Raw genomic sequence first — 25,116 nt, 5'->3', positions numbered from 1 at the left:
TGACCCACAGGACCCAGCCTCATTTAGTCTCAGACTCATCCCTGTCAGACACTACAGTCCTGCCAGACTGACTCAAGGACACAGGGAGAGAGGGGAGGACCAGGAAACACTTGGAAGGTTGGCCCAAATCCCTGTAAGCCCACATGGAGCTAAGACCTCTGACAGAGGTTTTCCTGATTCGGATGGATCTTTTCATCAGGGCTTAGCACTCTCCCAGATGGCCAGCATCTTAAAAGGTCTCTTAGGTTGTATGATGGAATGGTAGCCCATGACGAACTATGAGATCTCTCCTGTAATTATTTGTTGAAGAATGCTTTGAAAATTATTGCTTTTTTCATTCTTTGCTCTGTATATATATATACAATAAAAAAAGTTAAAAAAAGGTCTCTCAAGTCGAACCATCTTAAAGTTGGCCAAAACCACATCATGGCTATAGACTGAAAGTAAATTAGGGAATGGATTTCTTCTCTAATCTAGAAAAGGCATTGACAAACCATGGTCCACAGGCCAAATCTGACCTTTTGCCTATATTCTTTTGTAAATAAAGTTTTATTGGAACATAGCCATGCTCATTTTTAATGCATTTTCTATGGCTGCTTTCACTCTATGAGTACAGAGTTAAGTAGCCGTAATGGAGATCACATGGCCTACAAAGCCTAAAATATTAACTATCCCTTACAGAAAAAGACTGTGCACTCCTTTTCTGGAAGTAGCCTTAATCCCACTGAACCCAAGCCTGGCTGGCATATCTGAAACCCATTACTAGCCTGAACACTTCTGCTGGCTTCTCAGCAAGTGTGGTGACCAGAAGGGCATCTGACGTGACTCACCTGCTTCAAGAGTGAAGGGTTCCGAGTGCTCTCCTCAAACTTGGCCAGCAGCTGGTTTGCCATGGACTTGACTTTGTTCTGATTTCCACCTTCTTTAATGATGCCACACTCTAGATCACAGCCCATACTCCGACTGGAAAAGTTTGAAGGCTGCAAAGGTCAAAACAATACATTGGCTATTGGATCCTAGAACCCAGATATCATGGAGGGAGTCTGGGAATTCAGGACACAGCTCTGGTATCCTGAAGAAAGACTCTCTCCATGGTGTGAGGTAAGGAGGCAGAAGTAGCAGGTGCTGCTCCAAAGAGACAACTCTCATAAAAGGGATGTGCTTTTCCAAAAGACACACCCTGGGTATGTGAACCACACAATCAGGGATGAATCCTGACTTCCATATCCCAGCTCTGTAACCTTGGCCATTTGCTTAACTTCTCTGAAGTCTCCTCATGTGTAAAATGGAAGCGGTAGCCCACCTCACAAGGTTACTGAAAAATTAAATATAATAAAGTTAAGTGATGGGCCAAATAGTTTTTAAAACACATCATGTGGCTGCCACAAGGAAAATAGTGAAAGGAATGAAGGGAGCAAAGTAGGGGATGGGCACAGGGCATCGATAAGGGGAGGCACAAGCCCTGGGTTTCTTCTCCTCTCACCTCTGCACTTCATCCCCAACTTCAACCAACATTGCTCTGTTTTTGCTATCTTTCTAAAAACTGTTATTTTGAAAAAAAAATTAGATATACAGAAAAGTTGCAAAGATGTAACAGTTCCTGAATACCCTTCGCCCAGCTGCTTCTAAGGTTAACATCTGGAATAATCAGGGTTCTTTATCAAAACTGAAGAATTCTCACTGCCACAGTACCATTAACTAAACTATAGACTTTATTTGGGTTGGTTCAGGTTTTTTCACTAATGTCTTTTTTTCGGTTCCAGGAGTCACTCTAGGACATTGCATTGAGTCATCATGGCTCCTTAGTCTCCTGCAATCTGGACAGGTTTTCGGTCTTTCTTTGTTTTTCATGACCTTAACACTTTTGAAGGGGTCGGGTCAGCTATTTTGTATATAGTCCCTCAATTTCGTCTTGTTTGATGTTTTCTCATGATTAGGCTGAGGCGGTGGATTTTGGAGATGGATACCACAGAGGTGAGATGCCTTTCTCATCATTTCCTATCAAGGGTACATGAAGCCAATATGACTTATGGCTGATGATGTTGACCTTGATCATTTGATTATGCTATTTTATAAAATGGAGTTCCATATAAGATTTCTTTAGCTCATTTGTTAAAAATGAAAATTTGAAAATTACTGGTCTTCTTACCATAGGATCTGTTCTCAGAGGCCCCAGAAACATCAATGGTGCTGTCGTGTCAAGCAGGCAGTATGCTTTCCCAATAAGACACAGATACTACCTCAGAGGAAAAGGTACTCTCAAGACATAATAACAAAGATGTGCTCACTTAGAAGAAACTGATGGGAAAAGGTGGACCGAGTCACTTGGTTTTTCAAGAGGTCCCCAGGAGGGAGCAGCAGCTCCATGGGAAACCATGTATGTAAAGCTGCTCTAAAGTGTTTGACAAACACAAACCAAAGAGTCACCCTACTTCAGAGTGTGAAATATAACTCTGCATGACAATACAGGCTTGAGGGTGAGACTGTGTTGACTGTGGTAGTCACTCTTTGTACAACAGCAAAATCAGGCAGGAAAGTCAGGAAAGTCAGAAAGCCAGGGCTTCCCAGACTAATATGTGCATACAAATCACGGGGGGACCTGGTCCAAAAGCAGATTCTGATCCAGTAGGTCTGGGTGGGCTCTGAGCAGCTGCAGTCCTATGAAGTTCCCAGATGCTGCTGATGCTGCTAGTTCTTAGACCACACTTTGAGTAACAAGAATGTAGGAGGAACTACTGTTTCGTTACAGCCAACTTTAAGCAAAACAGCTGCCCCAGAAAACAGTCAAGAGCCATGTCAGAAGGAGCCAGATTCAAACCAGATATCTTCCCACACTCTGACTTCTGTGTTGCCACTAACACAAATACCACAAACACCCCTTCATTTATGCCACAGGAAGACAAGGCAAGAATAAACCAAGGACCAAAGGCAGGAGAAGACTTTCGCCTGAGAAAAAGTGTCCCTAAGGGAAGCTTCTCCAGATGAGGCAGGGGCAGATCACAGGCACACAGTGCAGACAGCCGACACCCTATCTCTGCAAAATGGCACGTTTCTCCAACCCTGTTAGTCAGCCTCTGCATCCTCCTGTAAGCCACCTCCCTATTGCTGGCTTCCTCCTCACACCATGGCCAGAGCCAAGAAAGGGGAAGCAATGGCTCTTGAGGGAGCACCAGAATAAAAGGTTCCACAAGGGTGATGTGAACTCATAATAAAAGGAATCTGTTCACATTATAAAAGTCATGAACTGAACTCCAGGTCTCATTTATCAGTGCTTTCCTTTGGGCACCCCAGAACATAGGGTGAAGAGCAGCTAGCTTCTCTATCGTAAAGTTCACTGTTGTGGGTTGGAGAGTCTCAAATTCAAACAAGACCTCCACAACAAACCAGTCACAGACATGAACAAAAGTGTCATAAAAAAACACAGCAATAAAACCCCTTAACCAAGAAGACAGGAAAGGTCTTCTCTAAGTCCTATAAATCATTTCATAATTTTGACATAAACTAGCAGGCTACCTAAAGCTAGTGTTCTACACTTCACTGACGATATTTATGCTTGTCTTTATGAAATTAGAATGTCTTTTTTGAATGAAGTGTACATCTCTGATCTCCTTAAAGAGCAACGTGGAGAAGCAGGAACTGATATTTTTCTGCTGATCAATTTTTCAGTAGCATGAGAGAGATTTGTCCTCTGCTTTACAAAGGAGCTTGTAATTTTCTTGTTTCACCAGAAGGTGGAGCTTGTGGGCAGTAGGGCATTTGATTTCAAGACTACAAGTACAGAAAGCATAAAAAGGTACAGATAGACAACAGCTGGGAGAACAGTGGGACCTCTGATGTCTCTTAACTATTACTACTACTAGTAAATACATATTTTTTTTTCAGTATGCTATTGCAGTGGGGGTCGCATTTCATTCTTTTTCACGCGAATATTCCGCCATTGTTATCGCAGCACCATTTGTTAAATTTTTTTTTATTGCAGTGCATGGGCTGGTAGTGACTACATATTAATTAACACAGTGTTAGACAGTGTGTTCACCATGCTAAATACATCATCTCATTTAATTTTTAAAAATCCTGCAAAGTTTATATCATATGAATTTTATAAACATGAAAATATCCAGAGAATTTATGATTCTGAAGATTTCATAGCTAGTAAGTGATGAAGCAAGGACCAGAGTCCAGGACAGTCTTTCCATCAAGTCATGCTGGGTACAAGTAGAGAACCCCAGAAATTTAGGAGAAAGTAAAGAAAGGAGGGTCAGGGCTGCTGTCTTGGGCAGGTGGTTCCATGACCACTGACTGTCAGGAAATGGGCCTTTGTTTAAATTGACACTGTGTACACAAACCTCATCCAGATTATTGAAGCCTTTCCGCCTCCGTTTGTTCACATCATTCTCTTCAGTTTGGCCATCCACCTGCAATGGCAAAGAAAGTATTGTGAGGTCAGGGCTGACAATGGCTTCAGGTCCACCAAAATCCCTGACCATAAGGCTGGCTCTGAGCTAGCACTGGGGATGAGGAGTTTCTGCCCTTCCACAGCTGCCAGCCTGTTTGGTGGATGTGGAAATAAATCCCTCTGCACACTGACAAACGCTCTCACAGACTTACGCACAGGTAAAATGGAAGGAGCCTTACTCTAACCTAGAGAGCCAGGGATTCTGTCAGAAGAGGTAGGAATCACACCTAAAAAATCATGATAAAACACCCCAAAGCAAAGAGGCAGGACAGGGATTGTCTCTACTGTCAATGGGACCTTGGGGAGAGAAGGGTTAAATGACTTTTGTTCAAGGTCCCTTCCAGGCCTGTGGATGCAATGAATGTGCTGTCTTATGGAGAACACCACTGTTTTTCTCTAAGGAGGTGGCACTGATTCACCTTGCAGGGATGCTCAGGACTCGAATTGGCTGTACAATCATTTGGTGGCAAATTAAGTCAGCTATTCAATCACCCCACAGCAATAAATATGTGACATTTGATTAGCCTTCAATAACTAGGATGTCCATACATCCCAGTTTGCTCAGGACAGTTCTGATTTATAGCTCCCCCATCCTCCCAGTATAATTATTAACAGTATTTCTTTTCACTCTCAAAAGTACCCTGATTTGGACAATACATTACATGGTTGCCCCTCTGATATCCCTTTACAGCCTGTTCTGTGCTGCCTGAATCTGGACACCTAAGCCTGGAAAATCCACCTCTACCCAAGCCCATCACATCACCCCTGCAATAGGACCTCTAAAGGATACACCTATTGTCAGGCTTATTTTGCTGAGGGAATGAGTACAATCATACAGGTTGAGCAGATGTCTTGGGCTGGGGTGGGGACAGGAAGCTGAATTTAATATTTCCTCTGTTCTCTACTGAGTAAGCCCATCACTGACACTGGGTTAGGGTCCATTTCAGTGCCCTCCCCGCCCCGCCGTCTACTTCTGGGCTTAGACCTTTCTGCCACCAGCTGGGGTCTACTATATAAGGCTAGCTCCCTCAGGGTCCATGCCCCACTAACTGTGCATCCCTTCTGTTGAGGGCCTCCTACACCTTCTGAGGGACCCTCCACAGCAGGCCCAGATTAAATCCCTGCCTTTGTACCACTTTTGATGCAGTAGTGAGGGCTGTAGGCCACTCTTTTCACTTCAAGCCCAGGTGTACAGCCCACCCAGCCCCATACACCCTAATCCTATCACAGGATTCTTTTACCTCCTGGCTGTTCTGAAGCAACAATAACTATAGCAGCCCTCCTGGCAGATACAGTCCACTATGTACCCACCTGTGTCCATTGGAAAACACCTGCGTATCTTGCCCTTACTCTCTTCTTTATCCCCTCTCCCTTCCCCATGGTTATCATCATTTTTGTTTTTCTAATACAGAAGCAATCATAGTTTAATCATTGATATTTATTCAAAAACTCAATCCTCCCCTTGCCCAGCCAGCACAAAACTTCAGCTCAAAGGGCCCTGCCTTCCCTTCAACATTTTCCTTTTCTAACAAATCATTATACTGTGAATGGAAATTATTTCAGCACAAATGCTTGGGCAAACACCAAGAGAAACAGATGACTTTATTTGCAACAGTGTTGGGTCTTAGAGGCACAGGCTGTCTGGGTCCCCAGCTCCACAGCCTGTGAATGCTGCCCAGCCTGGACACAGGAGCCTGTGAAAGTACAGAGTGTCCCACCCTACAAGAAAGCTTCATGCATAATCTTAAGTTTTTTGTTTGTTTTTCTGTTTCTACCTTAAATGAGGACTTGGCTTTTCACCACAAAGAGCAAAACATCTTACTCTCTCTTTTACACTCAACAGTCCAGGGTATGACTGTTCAAACAATGAGAGCCAGTATAGATTCAAACCCAGCCGTGATATCTGCAGGCTCATAAAAGGCTTTGAGGGAAAAGGGTGCTTAGCCAGCAGCTCCTAGGAAGACCCCAAATTCCTCAGGGGGCATAAAGGAAACAGATGCAGGCATCCTCTGATCCATTCTGACACATGGGAGAATACAACAGAATCCATATGGAAAGGTTAGCAACATACATACCCAAACACTTTCTACTTTTCCTCATATATTTATCATTTCTCATAGATTTATCTACTGTATCAAATACTTCAATTTATTACTGAAGTATTGATTCTCAACTAAGGGGTAGGTTAAAACAAAAAAGTTGAGAAAATTAAAACCCAGATGTTTATTTAATCTTTTTATATATTTATCTATTTTCAGAAGCCAGAACTGCTTCAGAAACCCTATCTCCTTGGACTTTGTTTTGCTTTGTAAAGAACTGGGGTAAAAGGAGGAAGAAAATACAGTGCTCAGAGAGAGCATAAAAATGAGCAACATTCCCTTTTCCTTTTATTTTTTCAGGCCTTCCATCCCAAGAACACTTTATCATGTTTCTTCCATGATTTGAAAGATTCTCTGTACCAAAGGGCATTTATTAAACTAATTGGTTTCCCCATAAAAAAAGAGACCTCTATCTGATCATTTGGTCTGCACATGATAATCATGTTCCCACACTGCCTGAGGGTATGTGATTTTAGTCTAAAGCAAAGAAACTTTATATTTAGTTAGCTGGCATAGCTTAATCCTGGAGAAATTTCAATCCAGGTCATAGGAAGAGAGAGTGACTACTGCAGGCAAAGGCCTGGTTGAATAAGGGGGTATAAGAAAGGTGTCCAGTGACACCAGCAAGACAGCTCCTCTTCCTCAATGAAGAGCAGCAGGGAGTCATGAGTTTGAGTTCTAACACTACTTCCCTCCTAGATATGTGACCTCAGGAAAATCACCTCACTTCTCTGATGTCAGTTGCCTCTCCAACAAGGAGGAATATTATAACTACCTCATAAGTTACTATGAGGATAAACTGAAATCACATATGTAAAACACTTCTTGATCTATAAAGTGCTGTACAAGTGTTAGATTCTGTCAATAGGGTTAGCATTAGTATCAAAATTAGAAAATCTGAATTCTAATTCTGACTTTGACATCTATCAGTTATTTGGCTTATTGCAACTTAATTGTCCTAAGTCCAAGTTTCCCTGTCTATAAAATCAGGACAAAATTAAGGTCCCTGCTTTCCTCAAAAGGTAAGATGAGGAGCAAATGATATATATATATATATAATTGATATATATATATGTGCTTTATATGCTGTAAAGTGCTATATTGGCCATGGCTGCAGTACAAAGCCAAGTGTTCAATTCAAATAGGTTTTACCTATTTCTAAAAGAAATCATTTCTTTTAGAAAATTAGTTTTTGCATTTAATTACTATTCCTAAAGAAATGGATTTATCATTTACTGACCCCTTCTAGGTGCCAGACATGGTGCTCAGCCCTGCAGCACACACTTGCCCCATCATTGTCATGATGATGCTAAGATGCAAGTTATTGGCCTCATTTTTCAGACATGCAAAGGAGTTTCCTGAAGGGTTCAAATATTTGCATATATCCCTATCAGACCTACATATGTTTTTTAGTCTGCCTACTTCAAATTTCATTCCCAACTGTAAATCAGTTCTGAATCATAGGCTGTGGTCATACAGAGGAAAGGAGAGAGAACAACCTCGGCCCTGACAGCAAAACACTAGGGCCTGGAGGGCCTGCTCCCAGCTCTGGCTCAAAAATGAAGCCAGTAACATCACAACCCAGTGCTCTCCACTCTCTTAAGCCATCTTTAACCTTTGAGTTGAAAACTACTAGAAACCTTGTAGGGAGCTTTAGCTGCTGTGTAGGTGGCTCTGTGAGAGAAGGGGAGTGAGAAGAACTTAATAAGTCCCTCTAGAATACAAGCTACCTAGGGCAGGGTCCTTCCTTGTTTTGTACACTGCTCTCTCCCTAGCACCTAGAATAGGACTCAGCATAGAACAGGTACTCAATAGACATCTGCTGAATAAATGGATGGCTAGAGAAAACACTTTCTTAAATGAGGTCTCCTAGCCCTTTGTGAAGAAGAGTTGGGGAGAGGACAGGGGAAGGGAACCTGGGCTTCTCAGATCAGACACTGACACTAATTACACTTTGTGAATGATACTATATAAGAGACCAGTGCTGGGGGAGGAGGAGAATTTGGGCCAGAATTAATTAGCTGAGCAGGAAAGTCTTGAGGGCACTGACTTGGCTTCTAGGATGGGCTTTCCAGGGATACATGGCAACTTTTGTACTGTCCTCCAAGGAGTGGGCTCAGTCTTTTAGATACTGACCAGGATCAGTAATAGATCTTCAAAAGCAGACCAAGGACTTTTTAAGGGGAAAATAGAATTCCCACACTCTCCTTTCTTCTAGGCATGAAATGTCAGTGAGTCTATATGTATGGATATTGTGTGTGTGTGTTCTAGTATAGAATCATCTAAGCCTGACTTAGCCCATATCTCAATTCTAGAGTGGAGCATGAGCTAAGGCATCAAGGGTCAAGTGTTAAGTTGTATCGACATTGTGTGGGTTGTAAGTGTGGTGGAACCTCTATGTACAGTAGTGTGTGTCTATATAGTTTTTCAGCCTTGTGTGCAGACATCAGCAGGTCTCTGTGTGGAAGCAGACTACAGTGGACCCAGTACTATTCACTTGAGGGAAATGTTTCGGTCAAAGAACATTGCAAATAGGTTCTCCAAACCAAGAAAGGATCCAGAAATAGAAGAAACCTGATAGAATGGGGAGAAGGTACTTTGCATGTGGCCCTGATCCCTGTTGGAGAAGAGTGATGGGCAGTATTCTGAGGGACTTCAGCAATGATCAACACATAGTGTAACTCAGTGGCCTTCTAACTGGTCTACTTGCCCACAGGGAATGCTTGCTTGGTTTGAAGAGAATGAGAAGGATACATGATATCCAGGCCAGACCATTAATATTACTTCAGTAACCAAACCTCCCTACCTATCCAAAGAGCAGTCACATCTTAGACATATGGGGCCAAGAAAGGATCAAATCTGTGGATCTTAACCCCTTTCCTAAGATGGGCAGCAAGGTGGCTGCTCCAGGGGTACATGCCCTGGACAATAGTGGACATGGTTCAAAATGATCCAAGGTTAGGCAGGGCAAAGTCCGTGAGTTCCCACTGCAATTCTGAGCAGAGCCAGCAGGAAGTAGAGTGAGACCCCGGCAGCCCTCAGAGGGCTTGGCTGGCCTTGCTGACTATTCACTTTTGACCATCCCCACCTCCTGAGCCTGGGCTGGCCAGGCTATTTCAATTCAGTCATTCTGTAAACAGAGGAGTGGTGAGTGAAAGATTTGAGCAATTTTCTCCAGCTCCTTTTACACTTCCCCATTGTGGGCTAAGTGGTAGGAGAAACAGGGTGAATGAAGAAGACAGCAAACATTTGGCTTAGAGAACTTCTGGAAAGACCTGCACTTGTTTGGGACAGAATAGCACAAAGCAGGGATCCTTGAGCTTCAGAGGAAAAAGGGGCTGGGTGGGGGTGGTACTAGCTGAACACTGGTCTCCAGAAGACAGCCTTTGCTCGGTGGGAATATGGTGGAAAATGCAGACCTCACACAGAGCCTCTAAACTAGGGCAGCTAGGGAAGAAGTGGGAGAATGGAGGGTACAGCTCAGCATTTTAATTGTTCCACTGCAAAACCTAACAGACCTGCACAACTTCCGTCCCCACATCCAGCCTTGCTAGCTCATTCCTTCCTATAGTAGGGTGTGGCAAAAGCAGTAAGTATCCTGCTCCTGGGGTTAGCAAAACAACTGCTGCTGCATTCCAGGGAGAGCAGATCTCAGTGGAAAAAGTGACCAATGCTCACACAGGCAAGGGAAAGAAAGAAGCCCACGAGCTCTGGGGTGGAGGGGCTGCCAGGACAAGGTAGGGTTAAGAGATTGTTACCTAGGGAGACTCAAAAACTTATAGAGATAAGTAGCCCCTGTGACTTTAGGGGGGTGAATTCCCTGCAGTTCTGGAAAGGGAAGGCAAGCTCTGTGCCTGGTACTAACAACAGTCCTCCTGAACCTTCCCTGCTCCAGCCAGTGTAACTCGGCTCTGTCGCCATTCTTTTTTTTTTTTTTTTAATTCTTTTTTATTTTTTTAGATTTTTATTAATAAAACCAATCAACATACAATATGAACATTCTTTTTTTTTTCATCACATACTTGTATATTCATCATCATGAGCATCATTTCTTAGAACATTTTGGCTCCATTCTTCTTGACCCCTCTTTTCTCTGCTTCCACTGACACCCCAGTACCCACTCCTTTGTGTATTTGGGATTCTTCCTCCCTGTCTCCTATAACTCATCCTTGAAACCTTCTGGTTGTTCTTCATCCCCCTATTAAGACTTGGGAGCCTCTCTCCCAAGGCTCCAGAGGACTCTACTCACAGCTCTACTTCCCATTTTCCTCCTCATCCTCCAAAATCTGCATTCTGCCCCAATACCTCTGAATACCTGCAAATCCTGTAGTCTTCTCTCAATCCTCACCCTGTTGGTTCTACTACCTAATACTGTAGGAATTTCCACTGGAAATTCTGTTCTGACTGTTCCCTTTCCATCTTTCCTGGCTGTTCTGCCTCTGCTAGCCTATTAAGTTCTCTTGTTCCCCCAAATTCTGACCTTTGGTTCTTAGTCTTCAGTCTATCTTCTTGGCATCTTATCTTCCCAACTAGACTCTATGGTCAAGCCTTACATTACTTCTGCAAGTCTTATCATTATGACCCATGATGAATACCTAATAAATGAGTTAATTAGTGGTAAGTGAAGCATGGTTTGGGGCATGGTGAAGTTTTCTGTCAGACACCCTGAAAACTAGTCCTATTAAGCCATTTGGACTTAACTACTTAATAAATGGAACTGTAGGGGATTTCTTTTGATCTAGGGGCACTGTGAAAAAACTAAGACACTTAGGGTGCCATAAATTGAGAAAATTTGGGAACTCTTTATTAAGCTCTGAGCTCCTCAAAGGCAAGAACCATATGTTCTTCATTTCTGTAAATCTTCCCCCTATCTAAAACCAAAAAAAAATTATTGTCCTAAAGTTGGTATACATTATAGGATAATACACATTTGTTGAGTGAAGGAATAAATGAATCGTGAGAATTGATGGAATAGAACATGTAAACACAGCATCACTGCCATACACTTCTGTTGCTAACCTATAGCCCTTGTGTTCCTCATCTAGACTGCTTGGCAAAGTGAGAGCTCATCTCATTCTCAACCTTTAAGAGGCAGAGCTAATTTTTTTTACTTTTTAAATTGCTCATGAGCATGTCCTCCTAGCTCTTTATCATATCCTTCCTAGAACCACTTCTAAATCACTGAAACTAGTTACATGGTATAAGGGAACACTTCGAAAAACTCTCAGTTATTAAACTTAGTTTAACTCACATTTCCCTTAAGCATTTAATCTGTGAAATTTTGGAGCATAAATGAGAACATGAAATTCTCCCTCTTCTTTGCCTCATCCATGTGCAATGAGAAATAAAAGAAAAATTAGGCCATGTCTTACTCGTGGAGTCCTCTTCCTTGGAAATGTGAGATTGAGATAGTTATTAGAAATGGATGATTTGGTGAAACTTAAGTCAGTTTTCCCATGGTTTCTGCTCCAAGAATCTGTAAGGAAATAAAAGTACAAGTGAGGTTTGGGTCCTGACATTGCTACTCCAGTCCCAGGGGGTGTCACTGTGACCTCTAAAATAAATTCCTGCACCCCAAGTTAGATGTAAATGCCTCGGGCAGGGTGTTGATGCAGCTCCGTCAGTGATCTCCCACAACAGAGGCAGGGGGCAGACACTCAGCCCCACATGACACACTTACACGTACAGGGTCTGGGGGTGGGGGGTGAGGGGTGGGGGCTGCCTGTTTGGCCTCAAAATCAGAGGAAGTTATTCAGCACCAGAACAGATCACACTAGTGTCAAGCGCAGCCAGGCTCCAGCACATGGGCAGGGATGATGTAAGGGGCCAAGCAAAGCCTATGCAAAGGTCCTTACCCACAGCCCTCAGTGGAGTGCCCCGGAAGAGCTCGTAGAACTTGGAGAGGTACATGACCATGCTGAGCTTGTCGGGCTCCTGGACAGAGGCCATCTCTTTGCCAGTGGTCACTGGGGGGATCCCAAACTCACGCTCAGCCACATCAAATGCCAGCTGGTTGTTCTCCACAGCGTCTTCCTCATTCAAAGAATCAAAGTGGCTAGAGAATCAAACAAAGTGGAGAAGTTCAAAGAGAGAAGGGAGAGATATGAAGAGCTAAGCAAATTTAGCCCATAAGGAGTCTGGGAGGGATTGGGAGTGGGGGGTAAAGGAGAGCTACTCCAGCCCCTAATTCTGGGCCCTCTATCCAAGGGCAGCTCAGCCAGGAGAACACTCTAACCCAGTCTTTCTCACTCAGAGAGAGATCAAATCATTCTTGGGCCATGATGATGCCATTGCTGCCTAGGCCAAAGTGATCAGAAAATCATTTAAACCTCTTTAGAAATGTTATAAGTATATATATATTTTTAATTATAAAAGTAATATAGGCTTATTAAAAAAATCAAACTATATAAATACATAAAGCAAAAAGTGAGAGCCCCATTCCCTTCTCAAGGCAAGATCACCTCCCAAAGGTACTGTATATTTGATAACCCTTTGGCAGGTTTCCTTTGAGACTCTTTTTTTTTTTTTTACATGGGCAGGCACCGGGAAACGAACCCGGGTCCTCTGGCATAGCAGGCGAGCATTCTTGCCTGCTGAGCCACCGTGGCCGGCCCTCCTTTGAGACTCTTGATGAAGTTATACATGTGGGTGAGGTTATACCGCTGTTGATTTAAAAACAACTTCAAGAGATGTACTGTGCTTTGGATAGCATTAAGTATTTTGACAAATATTACCCCATCTTTCTAATGATCCTGCCATTATTCCCAATTTATAGACGAAGAAACTAAAACTCAGAGAAGGTAAGTGGCTGGTCCAACAGCATATAGCAAATGGATCTGGTCTCAGATGTAACTCTTTCATTGTAAAACTTTCAAATAGGTTCCAGGAATTAGGTCTTGCCCATACCTCTCTTGAGGATATATCTCCAAGGTGTATATGAATGTTCGAATTTCCAAAGTGTGGTAACTAAGAAAGGGGGAGAATAGGGGGTGAAATCCCCTGTGAGGCCTAACCCACTTCTGCTACTCACACATTAGGGACCCAGATTTTGCTGGCAGAGCAATCAGTACAAAAGGAAAAGAACACATTTAAGAGAAAACATAAATCGAAAATATGTGAAGAAAAACATTGCACCAAACACTGAACATTGCAAATTGAGAACAGCCCCGGCAGCCCTCCAGGATCGCCTCAGGCTGGTTGGGGCTTGGTGGTTCAGCCTGGGCCCTAGACTCACATAAGCTCAGGCCTGAAGTGGTGGATGAGAGCACACAGGGCCAGGCCGCTCCGCCAGGATGTGGTCAGGTCGGTGACAGTGACATGCTGGTAGCCCTCAGTCTGCTGCTGGCACCAAGTTAAGAGCTTGCTGGGCCGGACGTCTGACTCTGTGGTAAGGGGAGTAGATGGTAGGAAAGTGCTCTGTGGGGAACCGCAGGCAACTTGCTCTGCGGATCCCGCCTGATAGCCACCAAGGCTGGGGACCAGGAGAAGTGGCTTTCCAGCATGCCTGTGCAACCCCTGCCAAACAGGGCTGCTTCCTGAGTGCACTGTCATGAGTGTGGTACGGATGGGAGGCTGCTGGGACGGGAAGCACACTCTCTTCCAGCAGAGTCTCTGAGACCCAATCTGGCCAAGCCCCAGGTTAGAGGCTAGGGATAGAGATGCAAGATGTGGACGCTGCCAACAATATGCTCACCTACTGGGGAGGAGACACAGAGGTGAGTGACATGGACACAGTGCAATATGTGCTGCAGAGGAGGAAGAAGTAGGATGCTGGAGGGTTTGCCCCAAGTCTGCCAGGGGAGGGGAACTCCCCAAAGAAAGTGTCCCAGAGGAGGTGCATTTGAGCTGGTTCTCGAAGAGTATTTAGGAATTCATTAGACAGAAGAAGGCATTCCAGGAATACAGAAAGGACTGTGCAATGACAAAGAATCTAGAAAAATCTTCCAAGTTTGTGTAACAGTAAACAGTTTATTACGGTGGGAGGGCTGGGGCATGCAGCATGTAGAAGGAAGGCGAGTGTGCCTAATGCAGGAGAGGAGGGAAAGCTGGGTGGGCAATGGGAAGTCAGAGACCTTTAAGCAGGAGGGCGACTTGAGCAAAACCGGATGTAGGGGGAGTTACTCATTTAATCCTTCCTTCATCGGCCACAGAACCCTGGCCTTGTGCCCAGCTCTATGTCAGGCCCAGAGAGATCAGGAAAAGGGTGAAACATGTGGAACTCATTATCTAGATAGGGAGACAGGACCCCATACTGGAAACAACAAGAAAATAAAAGCAAGTCCCAGTGAAATAATTCTGCAGCTATATTTACTATGCTAAGCATTGGACACATTAACTCCTTTAATTTTTGCAACAATCCCACAGGTAGGTGTTTAGACACATTTTATAGGTGAGGAAACTGAAGTACAAAGAGAAGGTGCAGATACCTAAAGTCACACGGGTAATGGGCAGAGCCAGGCTCACTTCAGAGCCTGTACCACTATGGCAACCTAGGAGGCCTTCTCCCCCAAGAAGTCCTTTCCAGTGACCTTGCTGGGATCTGGCCACTTACCCTGTCTGGAGAGGCCGATGGATCTTCTGATGGAGCCTAGCCTCTCAAGAGGGTAGTGGTGCAGCTCCGTGGTGATGTACAAATGCTTTACCTACAAGGGAGACCTTGCTTGTAATGACCCGACAGTTTTGCCTAAACCATAGTCCCAAGACCTCTGTACTCTACTCACTCTCTACTCAATGCTTGTTACCCTTTTAATCTAAAAAAGCTTAGACATAGAGCAATAGATTCCAATTATCCAACCAAATGTGGGGAAAATGAGGTGTGAATACATGTAATTGGCTAATTTTAAAAATTCACACCATTATGTGTTCTACTGTCTGAAGATGTTGTGGGTTGGGTGGCTCTCTAGATTCAGAGACTGGCTAGTAAGGAAAGAAGACAATTGGCTAAGCAGATTATTTGAGAGAGGTGTGCTCAGCAATGCACAGACACAGTAGCAGATGAACATATATAAACATATACGTTCTACTTTACTATTGTGGACTAGAAAGAATATTGACTGTAATTTACTCCTGTGACTCTCTAGGGAGAGGAACTACTCCCACATTTGGGCTAAAGGTATTAGTGGCCTCAGTCCCAGAAATGTATCAAGATTTTATGTGACCTTCTCTTCCCACCCACTCAGGGCCATGTGCCCCAGACAGGGCACCCAAAAGGGGCTTACCTGATGGGGCCTGACACAGTGTGAGTTGAGGTTTGGGTACCGGGTTCCTGGGTCCAATGTGTACTGCTCAAAGTTCTTGTTGATGTTCTCTGGGGTTGTTTGAGGTAACAGCCGGTAAAGACTCTCCCTGGTGGAAGGCAGAGCTAAAGGGTTAAAGATTATTCTTGCCACTTCAGGCCTTTGTCCCCACCCTCCATCCCTCCTCCATTCCCATGCGTTTACAGGATCCTTGGATATGTTCATATACACCCTTCCCCCACAAGGCCTGGCAACTGTGGTCTCTGAGATCTACAAAGTGGGGAAAGGGTCAAAGGGCCTGAGAGGAAGGAAGTGTCCAGATGGCAGGGATGTTGGCCTCCCTCCCTGAGCAGAGGCCAGGGATCCAGGGCTGACAGCATGGTGACCCGTGGTTTTATTATAACCACAGCCCAGGCATGCTGCCTCCTGTGGCTTGCCCACCATTGACCACAGGCCTCCAAACCCAAGAACATCAGAGGCCTGTCTCTAACCCCTGGCCTCTGACGTCTACCAAGTCCCTCAGTCACCACAGTTACATGGCCAGCAGTGGGGTCTGGAGCAAAGCCCTGGATCTCAGCAACGGAAGAGGTCACAGAACTCAAACCCCAACCACAGCAGGACATTCAGCCCTGTACTGGAAGACTTCCTCAGATAAACCTCTTAAATAAACTCCCTTAAAATAAAACAACAACAACAACAACAAGGAAAAATAAACTCCCTTAAATAAATTTCTCCCTGCTCTTGGATGATCGAACAATGTCAGGGATCTCCACTTTAGGGCTGAACCAGATGAAGATTTCCCTTTGGTATCCAAGGACTAAAGTCCTGGCCACCAGAGAAAGTCACTGAAGAAGGCAGATCATGATGGAAAAATTATCCTTGGATACCCCAATGATGAATTCAGGCAATGTATAGGGAGGCAGACCAGAGAGGCGCAGAGGATCCAGGTAGATCCAGGAATCGTCTGACAGCTGGTCTTGGTGCCTCTTCTAGCTGAGCTTTTGACCTGGCCCTGGCCCCTGGCTCCCAACTATGGGCCTGATGTCAGTATTCACCTTTCAGCCAGCAGCTCCAGGGGAGGAGTTCCCTGGTCCCAGCTCTTCACCATCCATGCCGTATCAAAGGCTGCCAGGAAGCCACGGGCACAGCCTGTACCCATGGGCCAAAATGGCTGCAAAAGATAATACTTGAAATTTCAGTGTATTCAAATGACTCTCAGTCCACTATCCTGTTCTCTCCAGCACTTGCTACTTGCCAGCACTGCATAAGGCATTGGTGGATAGAGAAATGCAAGGCAGAGCTCCCACTGCTCACAGGATTCACCACAAACACAAACAGCAGTAGCACAAAGTTAAATATAAAACATGCCATGACATAGGTACAGAAGAAGTGGAGGCAAATTCTCATCTTACGTGAGGGAAATGGAAATCAGAGAATGTTTCACAAAAGAGTTACTACTTAAGTTAATTCTAAAGAATAGGGAGGATTCTGACAGGAATCTGGATGTATTTGGAAACAGCAAGGGCTGAGGCAGGGTAGTTGGAAAATGACAGAGCCTGACAGAAAAACAGTTGGTCTGGTCTGGGTGTAGCATAAGGTACAGAACAGGTGATCCAAGATTTAAAGCTGGGAGGCAGGCTTGGGCAGTAGCAAGGTGCTACTGAATGTTTAACGAAGGAGCTTGGGTTTAATCTGTGCCTAATGACAAGCAAGGATTAGGTCAACCAAGCTAAATTCTAACTAAACTGTTACACGGGAGCCCAAAGCATGGTTTGGAATTTAACTCTTCAGATAAACACAAACATTTTTTATTAGTACTTAAAGATGAAAAATTTTCCCTTCTAAAAAAAAAAAACATTCTCTTTAATCTACTGATCATTTCTAGGTTTTCTGGGAAGGATTTTGAGCATGAAAGCCATGGGATAGAGCCTTTGGGGCATTGGGGCCCACAGACCTTTCTTGCACCCCACACGATCTCCATGTCGAGATCCTACACAAGAAGGAAGGTTCTACGTACTCCCCATCCTCTCCAGACCAGGGTTGCCTCAATTTCATATTTCAACACAGAGGTCATCCCAGAGGAACCCAAAGATGGAAGAGAAAGCTCTCCTGCCTATAAAAAGCCAAAACTGTCTCCCTTCAATTTAATAAGTCCTGCCAACTGGCTGAATGTCTAAGCCTGTCCTTTCCCCCAGCTGCATGACAGCAGATGCTGTCATACAGCACATAAATGCAAAGACCAGTCTCGTGGCAGGAATGAGGGGGTGCCAAATGCAGGTGGTACCTCAAGCAAACTGTCACCCACGAGGGCCACAAGCAGATGGTGTGACTGCCGCTCGCGGACGAGGGCCGCATTCTCGGAGGCGTACATGGAGGTGAAGTCAAACATGGCCACGTCAGGCTGCCCATAGTGGTTCATGGCAAAGTCTAAAGATGGCAGCTGGTAATTGGTGGCAAAGTCTGCAGCTTCTCGGGCATAAGAGAGCAAGTTTTCTTGGTTCACATTCTCTGCACATAGCAGCATCTCTGTGTCAGTGCAGTCCTGGAGAAGAAAAAGGATATGCTGCATCAAGGACATGCTCCTTGCCTCTCTATAGGGTGAGCATTCAAACCACTTCTTTGGAAGAACATTTGGGATGGATTTATGCATAAGGCTAACCAAAACAAAAATAGAAAAATCAGAACAAAGGGAATAGACAAGAAATATACGAGCTGCAAGGGTTAGCAGGGTGTGATTAAGCATTCTGTTTGGCTTCAAGCTTTCTGGCATACAAGGCAAAAGGGAAACGTGATATGTTACAGGACACTCTTTATCAGAAAGAAGAAAGCACAGAAAGTTCTCAGGGGAGGTAATTTTTCCATACAAAATTGTCAAAGAACTGTCTCATACAGGAAGTTATACAGAGAACATTACATGTCATAATAGTATACATGATAATGGCCTTGCAGCCAACACAGGAGCACATTTCAAATGGATGGTTCTTGCGATAAACTTTGAATAAAATTACAAGATAAAAGAACACGTCAGTAGATGTGAATTTATAACAGGTTGAGCTAAGCTAATGTAGTCCAGGTAAGCTGTGCTTAGTGGTCTGGTAAGACCAGAAAAAACAAGTATAACCTTTAACTTTTCCCCCCAAATCAGCTATGAGTGGGTGGATGGTAGAACAACAGAACTGTGGGGAGAGGGCAGAAGCAAGGACAAGAGAGAAGAAAGCAGGGACAGAGAAAGGGTGTAGGATTCTAACAGACCCACCCAGGGAAATAATTCTAAATGAATTAAAGTGTAAAGGTGGTGAATTTGGGTCCAATTTTCCCAGGTCTAGGGTACTGAAGAGAGAGGAGACCCTAGACAGAGAAGTAGGGTGGTGATGAGTAAAGGGTGGGAGTATCCAGTAGGAAGACTCACCCCAAGTGTTGAGCTGGAAAGGGGCTGTAGTAGGAAAGAGAAGGACAGGACATGGTTGCTCAGAATTTCAAATGAGGATGGACTCAGTAATGGGAGACGAGCTATGACATGCATCCACCTTAGACTCTGGAAACCAAGCTCCCTCCCACCCAGGTGAAGTGCCAGAATCCTGGCCTGATGTGTACTGGCCAGCACAGGAGCACAGCTGAGAGCCTAAAGGCATGTTTTCTTGAGGAAAAACTACTCTCTCTCCAACAGGCATGGAAAGAAGCCCAAAGATTAACAGAAACAGATAAGGGGAGCAAGACTGTAATTGTAGGTGGCTGGGGTAGATGGGCTGGTTCCTTAGGCTCATCCAAATGCCACAGAGCTTAGATAGTCACTGGAGGCTCAGGCTATGGCTCCTTAACCAAACAGGTACCCAGTTTTTCCATGTCTGGCCTATGGCTCCATGACCTCCGATTTCCACATGAGAGTTCCTGTCTTGTACTAGAGGCCCCTGAACACCAGCACAAGAGGTGCTCACAGTCCTCTGAAGAAGAAAAGGGCTTGATAAGGGCAACCATGGGCCTGGGATCAGCTCCCAGCTCATCCACAGTCACAATGGGATCAGAGCAAATTGTTCTTGCTCATCTGTGCCACAGCAGAGAACATGAGACAACACTGTGGAGAGGCCTTGCCAAGTGTACAGAGAAGAGACATGTGGAAGGCCTAACCTGCTATCCTTGAAAGGCCTGCTAGCAAGGTTGGCCTTTGGCAGGCAGGAGGCCTTTTTAAAAAATTTTTTTTAATAAAACCAATCAACATACAATATGAACATTCTTTTTTTTCCATCACATAGTTGTATATTCATCATCATGATCATTTCTTAGAACATGCGCATCAATTCAGAAAAAGAAATAAAAAGAAAACAGAAAAAAATTCATACATACCATATCTCTTACCCCTCCCTTTCATCAATCATTAGCATTTCAATCTACTAAATTTATTTTAACATTTGTTTCCCCTATTATTTATTATTTATTTTTAATCCATGTCTTACTCATCATAAGGTAGATAAAAGAAGCATCAGACACAAGGTTTTCACAATCACACAGTCACATTGTGAAAGCTATATCATTACACAATCATCTTCAAAAAACATGGCTACTGGAACACAGTGCTACATTTTCAGGCAGTTCCCTACAGCCTCTCTGTTACACCTTAACTGAAAAGGTGATATCTATTTAATGCATAAGAATAACCTCCAAGGATAACCTCTCGACTCTGGAATCTCTCAACCATTGACACTTTATTTTGTCTCATTTCTCTCTTCCCCCTTTCGGTCAAGAAGGTTTTCTCAATTCCTTGGTGCTGAGTTCCAGCTCATTATAGGATTTCTGTCCCATGTTGCCAGGAATGTCCACCCTCCTGGGAGTCATGTCCCACATACAGAGGGGGAGGGCAGTGAGTTTGCTTGTCATGTTGGCTGAGAGAGAGGGGGGCCACAGTTGAGCAACAAAAGAGGTTCTCTTGGGGGTGGCTCTTAGGCCTAAGTTTAAGTAGGCTTAGCCTATCCTTTGTGGGGTTAAGTTTCATATGAACAAACCCCAAGATTGGGGGCTCAGTCTATTGCTTTGGTTGTCTCCATTACTTCTGAGATTATCAAGAATTCTCCACTTGGGGAAGTTGAATTTTCCCCCTTTCTTACCATTCCCCCAAGAGGACTTTGCATATACTTTTTTATTCACTGTTCAAGGCAGGAGGCCTTTTTGGGAGGGTTCCACCATTAGCTGATAAGAGTAGTTTTCACTCTTCCTTATGTGTTTGTGCCAGAATATTTAGGTGCTCACCTGCTTTCCTTCTGGGAGTTTGGAATTTTGGTACAAGCCAGGCAGAGGCTGCCTGTGTGACTAGTTCACAATAAACACCCTAGGTGCTGAGTTTCTAAGGCACTTCCCTATTGGCAATCTTTCATACCTGTTGTCATAGAGGTTGACAGTTGCTGGAGGAATTAAGTACATCCTGTGTGACTCTACTGAGAGAACACCCTGTGAAGGCTGCACCTGGTTTCTCCCAGACTTTGTCCCTTTTTCCTTTCCTTTGATGTAATAAAACTTAGCTAAGAGTACGACCATATACTGAGTCCTGTCAGCCATCCTAGTGAATCTGGAAGTGGACACAATCTGTCAAGTCCTTCTGACACCCAAGCACCAAGTCACTGTGAGTAACTTGTCACCTGAATAAATCCCCTGGGGTGTTCTGAAGGCAACCATAGAGTTTCAGGAGGCTGGAGTAAGCAGCAAGTGAAACTTGAAGGGATTTCTGTGGAAACTGAAGTTAAACTTGGTCTAACTTTCCTGGGGTGGGCTGACAATAGCACCCCTCAAGCTCGCCTCTGCAAAAGTGTCCACTGTATCTGAACTGGTGGACTTCAGAATGGTTCTCCACCATCTGACACAGTCATCCGTATACTGAGAGACTAGTCATCCCAATTTGGAGAAGGATGCCTGTGGAGCAGAGAGAAAAAGGGGCACGACCTCCCTGAACTGACCAGGACAGCAAGGGGTACCAGGTGTTGAAACCAATCACCCACACATCTATGAGCTAGGCTCCAGCCAGCTTCATCCAAGCCCATTTCACAACTCCAACCTAGCACCTCAGGCTCTCAGCAAAGACTTGGGCAGAGATGGAGGCAGCCCAGAGGAGAGCCAAGTTACTGTCACTTGGCTAACTGCCAGCACAAGCTGGCAAGAGGATTGACTCATTCTTCTCTGACAAGCAGCAATGAATGGTCACCGTGCTACCTGGCTACAGGCCGAAACCAGGAGAACAGCTGACCTCAGGCTCCACGATCCTTATCTTGAGGTGCAGTGGTGGCAGGAACAAAAGCTCTGGAAAGGCTGAAGACCCAAGCAAAGACGCTTCTATCCCAGGGACCACCACTCCTCCTTCCTTCCAGCCCTGCTCTCTGTTGTCAGTAAGTGGATACAAAGGCACAAAGCAGAGTCAATGGAGGCCAGGAAGCCAGAGGATAAAAAAACAGGTGTCCAGACAAGGCTGAGAAATTCCAGAGTGAAACTGTAAACCCACTACGTGTCAGGCACTGTGTTAGGGGCACTGTATACATTTTTTTCAGCTACTCCTCCCAGCAACCCTTTCAGATAGAAGGCTTTATTCTGTTTGGCAAATGAGCAGACTGTGGTTCCAAAAGGTTAAGCAGCTTATCCTTAGTTCTGAGACAGTATGTGGCAGAGCCAAGATTTAACTTGAGTCTTCCTGCAAGAACAGTGAGTTGTTCTCCGTATCATGATAAGGAATCACAGTATGAAATTAATAAGTGAACGCATATCTATGTTCCACTAGAACAAGGAGCCCCACCTGTCTCTGGATAGCATATGATGACCTCCCCCAAAAGGATGTGGGGCTGAATGAGACTTGGGGAAGGAGAAGACCCAGTTAATCTCTAGGGGTTAAAGATTCACATTAACTCTTGGGTAAGATTCTCACAACACCACACAGCTCTCAGCAGAAACACCTCTGCATGTGTCATCATAGGTTCCTCTATTCAGCCACTAGAATAAGGCCAACGAAAAGGAAGTGAGTAGTCCCTTTCCCTCTCCTCCTCTTGCTCAGGATTTTTAGCAAGATGACGACTGCTCCCATATCTACTGATACTGCTAGCTCAGTATCAGACACAGAGGGAAAGACATTTAGGAAATCACAGCAAAAAGATACATACATTAATGATGACCCCCTTGTCAAGCAGGCTCTGTTTCTTGGCGGTCATGACAAAATAGTGGGTGCAGTCCTTGTAGTAAACAATGTTCTCAAGATCAATCCCTGAAAAGAGAAGTGTTCACAGATTCAATATCACTTCTGAGCTCTACTGTGTGTTAGGAACTATGATCTGCCTTATTACAGTTCTCATTAACTGTCTGCAAAATATTCAACTTTTAAGACATGAAAAGCTGGAAAAGATAAAACAGAGTGCCAGAATTTACCCAAGTCATCAAAACTGGCTTTTGTAGCCCTGCAAAGACAGCATTTTGTTTAAAACTCACAAAATCCTTGGGAACTGTAAACCAGTGCTTCTAAGTTAGAGCTGAGTAAGTGCTGCAGAAAGGCAGAGCACTTTCCACAGCTGATGGCAGCTAAGCAACGACAGCCGGGACTGAACCCAAGTCTGTCTGACTCCAAGAGAGTCAATATGAAGAGAGCTGTGTGAATTCTCTGAAGACTATGTCAAGATGTTTCTACCATTTCTCTTAATATGTGTGGAAATCCAAGAGCAATGGTGGGGACAGTTCAGGTTAGAGGGTTAGGTTATATCTTCTTGCACTTTCCCCCAATCACAAAACACTCCATAGACTAGGTTTCTGCATTTACACCAATGCCATGAGATAACAGCTCAGTGGTTCTCAAAGCATGGTCCTCCAACCAGCAGCATTGGCATCCCGTGAGATGTAAGGGAAACACAAATTATCGGGGCCCCATCCCAGACTTACTGAATCAGAAACTCTGGGGACAGAGCCATTAGCCCAACCAGCCTCCAGGGGCTCAAGTTTGAGAAGCACTGGCTTAGTTTATTTGAAGAGAGAGAAAGAAACTGAAAAATTGTGACTTAGCAGTCAACACGGAGGCATGCTGGGTAACCATGGGAACTTCTTTATTACCGTTAAATAGGAAACAGCCATCAATGCATAGGGCCCTCAAGAGAGTCAGAGGAAATTCATCACTGCCACTGCATGAGGGAACGCTGTTGTGAAACAATGGCCAATGGTGACAATCATGCCAGAGTTTAAAGGAAGTTCATTGAAACAATTGGAAAAACACACTCAATGTCCTGTTTTAATTTATTTATTTGATGATTTATTTAAATGTTCATTTTCTTGGGTATTTTTTGGAGGGGGAGAGAAGAATTCTTAAATCATTCAATAGGACATAATGTGGTAGTAGAAAATACCAAAACTTTTTATAAATATGTGACTGTGGTATAACTCAGAGGGGCATACAATGGGCACAGCATTCTGGAGAGAAAAGTAGCTGTGGCCAGAGAGAGCCACAGAGTCTGGCCCAACAGCTAATCTCATCCCTATAAAAATATCATACAGAAATAATTTCAACAGAAATAGTTTTAAATATTAACAGCAAATAGTTGAAAGGTCTTAAACAGAAGGCAGCAAACTTTTTCTATATAAGGCCAGGTAGTAAATATTTTCAACTTTATGAGCCACACAATTTCTATCATAACTACTCAACTCTGCCCTTGTAGACAAGGTGAAGGCAGAAGCAGACACGGACAGGCAAACAAGGGGAGCGGCTGCATGCCATTCCCCTTGCAATGGACATTGGAATGTGGGCTGCATATGATTTTAATGGGTCACAAAATATCCTTCTTTTGATCTTTCTTCAGCCATTTAAAAATATAAAACCATACATAGTGTGAAGACAATACAAAAACCTGAAGCTGGACATAGTGTGCAACCCCTTAAAATGCTTAAGCAGTAACAGCACATCTTCTCAAAGAGATATACCAAAACTGTTCAATGGAACTCTATGCTGCAACATGGACAATATTAAATATATGATATTGTGAAAAAGTTATAATAGGCATAGGCAAAGACTCCTATAGATTAGGAGAAGATTCAAAGGAGAAGGACGAGCCATAACAGATAAAATGGGATTTAATAAATGAGATTGACTGCCAAATCAATATACTGATATTCCTTTTAGTCTCTAGTGTTTTGGATCGGCTAGAAGTAAAAACCTGAAACTGGGGAGTGGTAACCCATACCATACTTTGAAATCTGTTTTGAAACTACTTGTTAGAATGTACTTCGAAAATATTTGCCAAGTCCCCTTGGAGGATTGGGGAGAAAGGAGGAAATATTAAACTTCCCCACCTGGGGAATTCCTGATTTTCTCCCAAAAAGG

General features: G+C 44.0%; 1 protein-coding gene across 6 annotated transcripts in view; it reads right to left on the bottom strand.

The window, feature by feature from the left end:
- The window catches only part of MICAL2 (microtubule associated monooxygenase, calponin and LIM domain containing 2), a 275,324-nt gene that overhangs the window by 151,803 nt on the left and 98,405 nt on the right, over positions 1–25,116 (bottom strand). For all 6 annotated transcript variants that reach the window (XM_077114007.1, XM_077114008.1, XM_077114009.1 and 3 more), the window contains exons 8-17: positions 22,922–23,022; positions 18,076–18,333; positions 16,847–16,962; positions 15,774–15,900; positions 15,107–15,197; positions 13,790–13,937; positions 12,411–12,610; positions 11,928–12,031; positions 4,347–4,415; positions 831–980 (exon numbers count right to left, since the gene is read on the bottom strand). In XM_077114007.1, the coding sequence (XP_076970122.1) occupies positions 831–980; positions 4,347–4,415; positions 11,928–12,031; positions 12,411–12,610; positions 13,790–13,937; positions 15,107–15,197; positions 15,774–15,900; positions 16,847–16,962; positions 18,076–18,333; positions 22,922–23,022 (1,364 nt within the window). The remainder of the gene's footprint in view (positions 1–830; positions 981–4,346; positions 4,416–11,927; positions 12,032–12,410; positions 12,611–13,789; positions 13,938–15,106; positions 15,198–15,773; positions 15,901–16,846; positions 16,963–18,075; positions 18,334–22,921; positions 23,023–25,116) is intronic.

Source organism: Tamandua tetradactyla, chromosome 8 (assembly GCF_023851605.1).
Source record: "Tamandua tetradactyla isolate mTamTet1 chromosome 8, mTamTet1.pri, whole genome shotgun sequence".
Lineage (NCBI taxonomy): Eukaryota > Metazoa > Chordata > Mammalia > Pilosa > Myrmecophagidae > Tamandua > Tamandua tetradactyla.
Note: the sequence above shows the minus strand (reverse complement) of the source record. Positions and strands in the feature narration are given on the sequence as shown.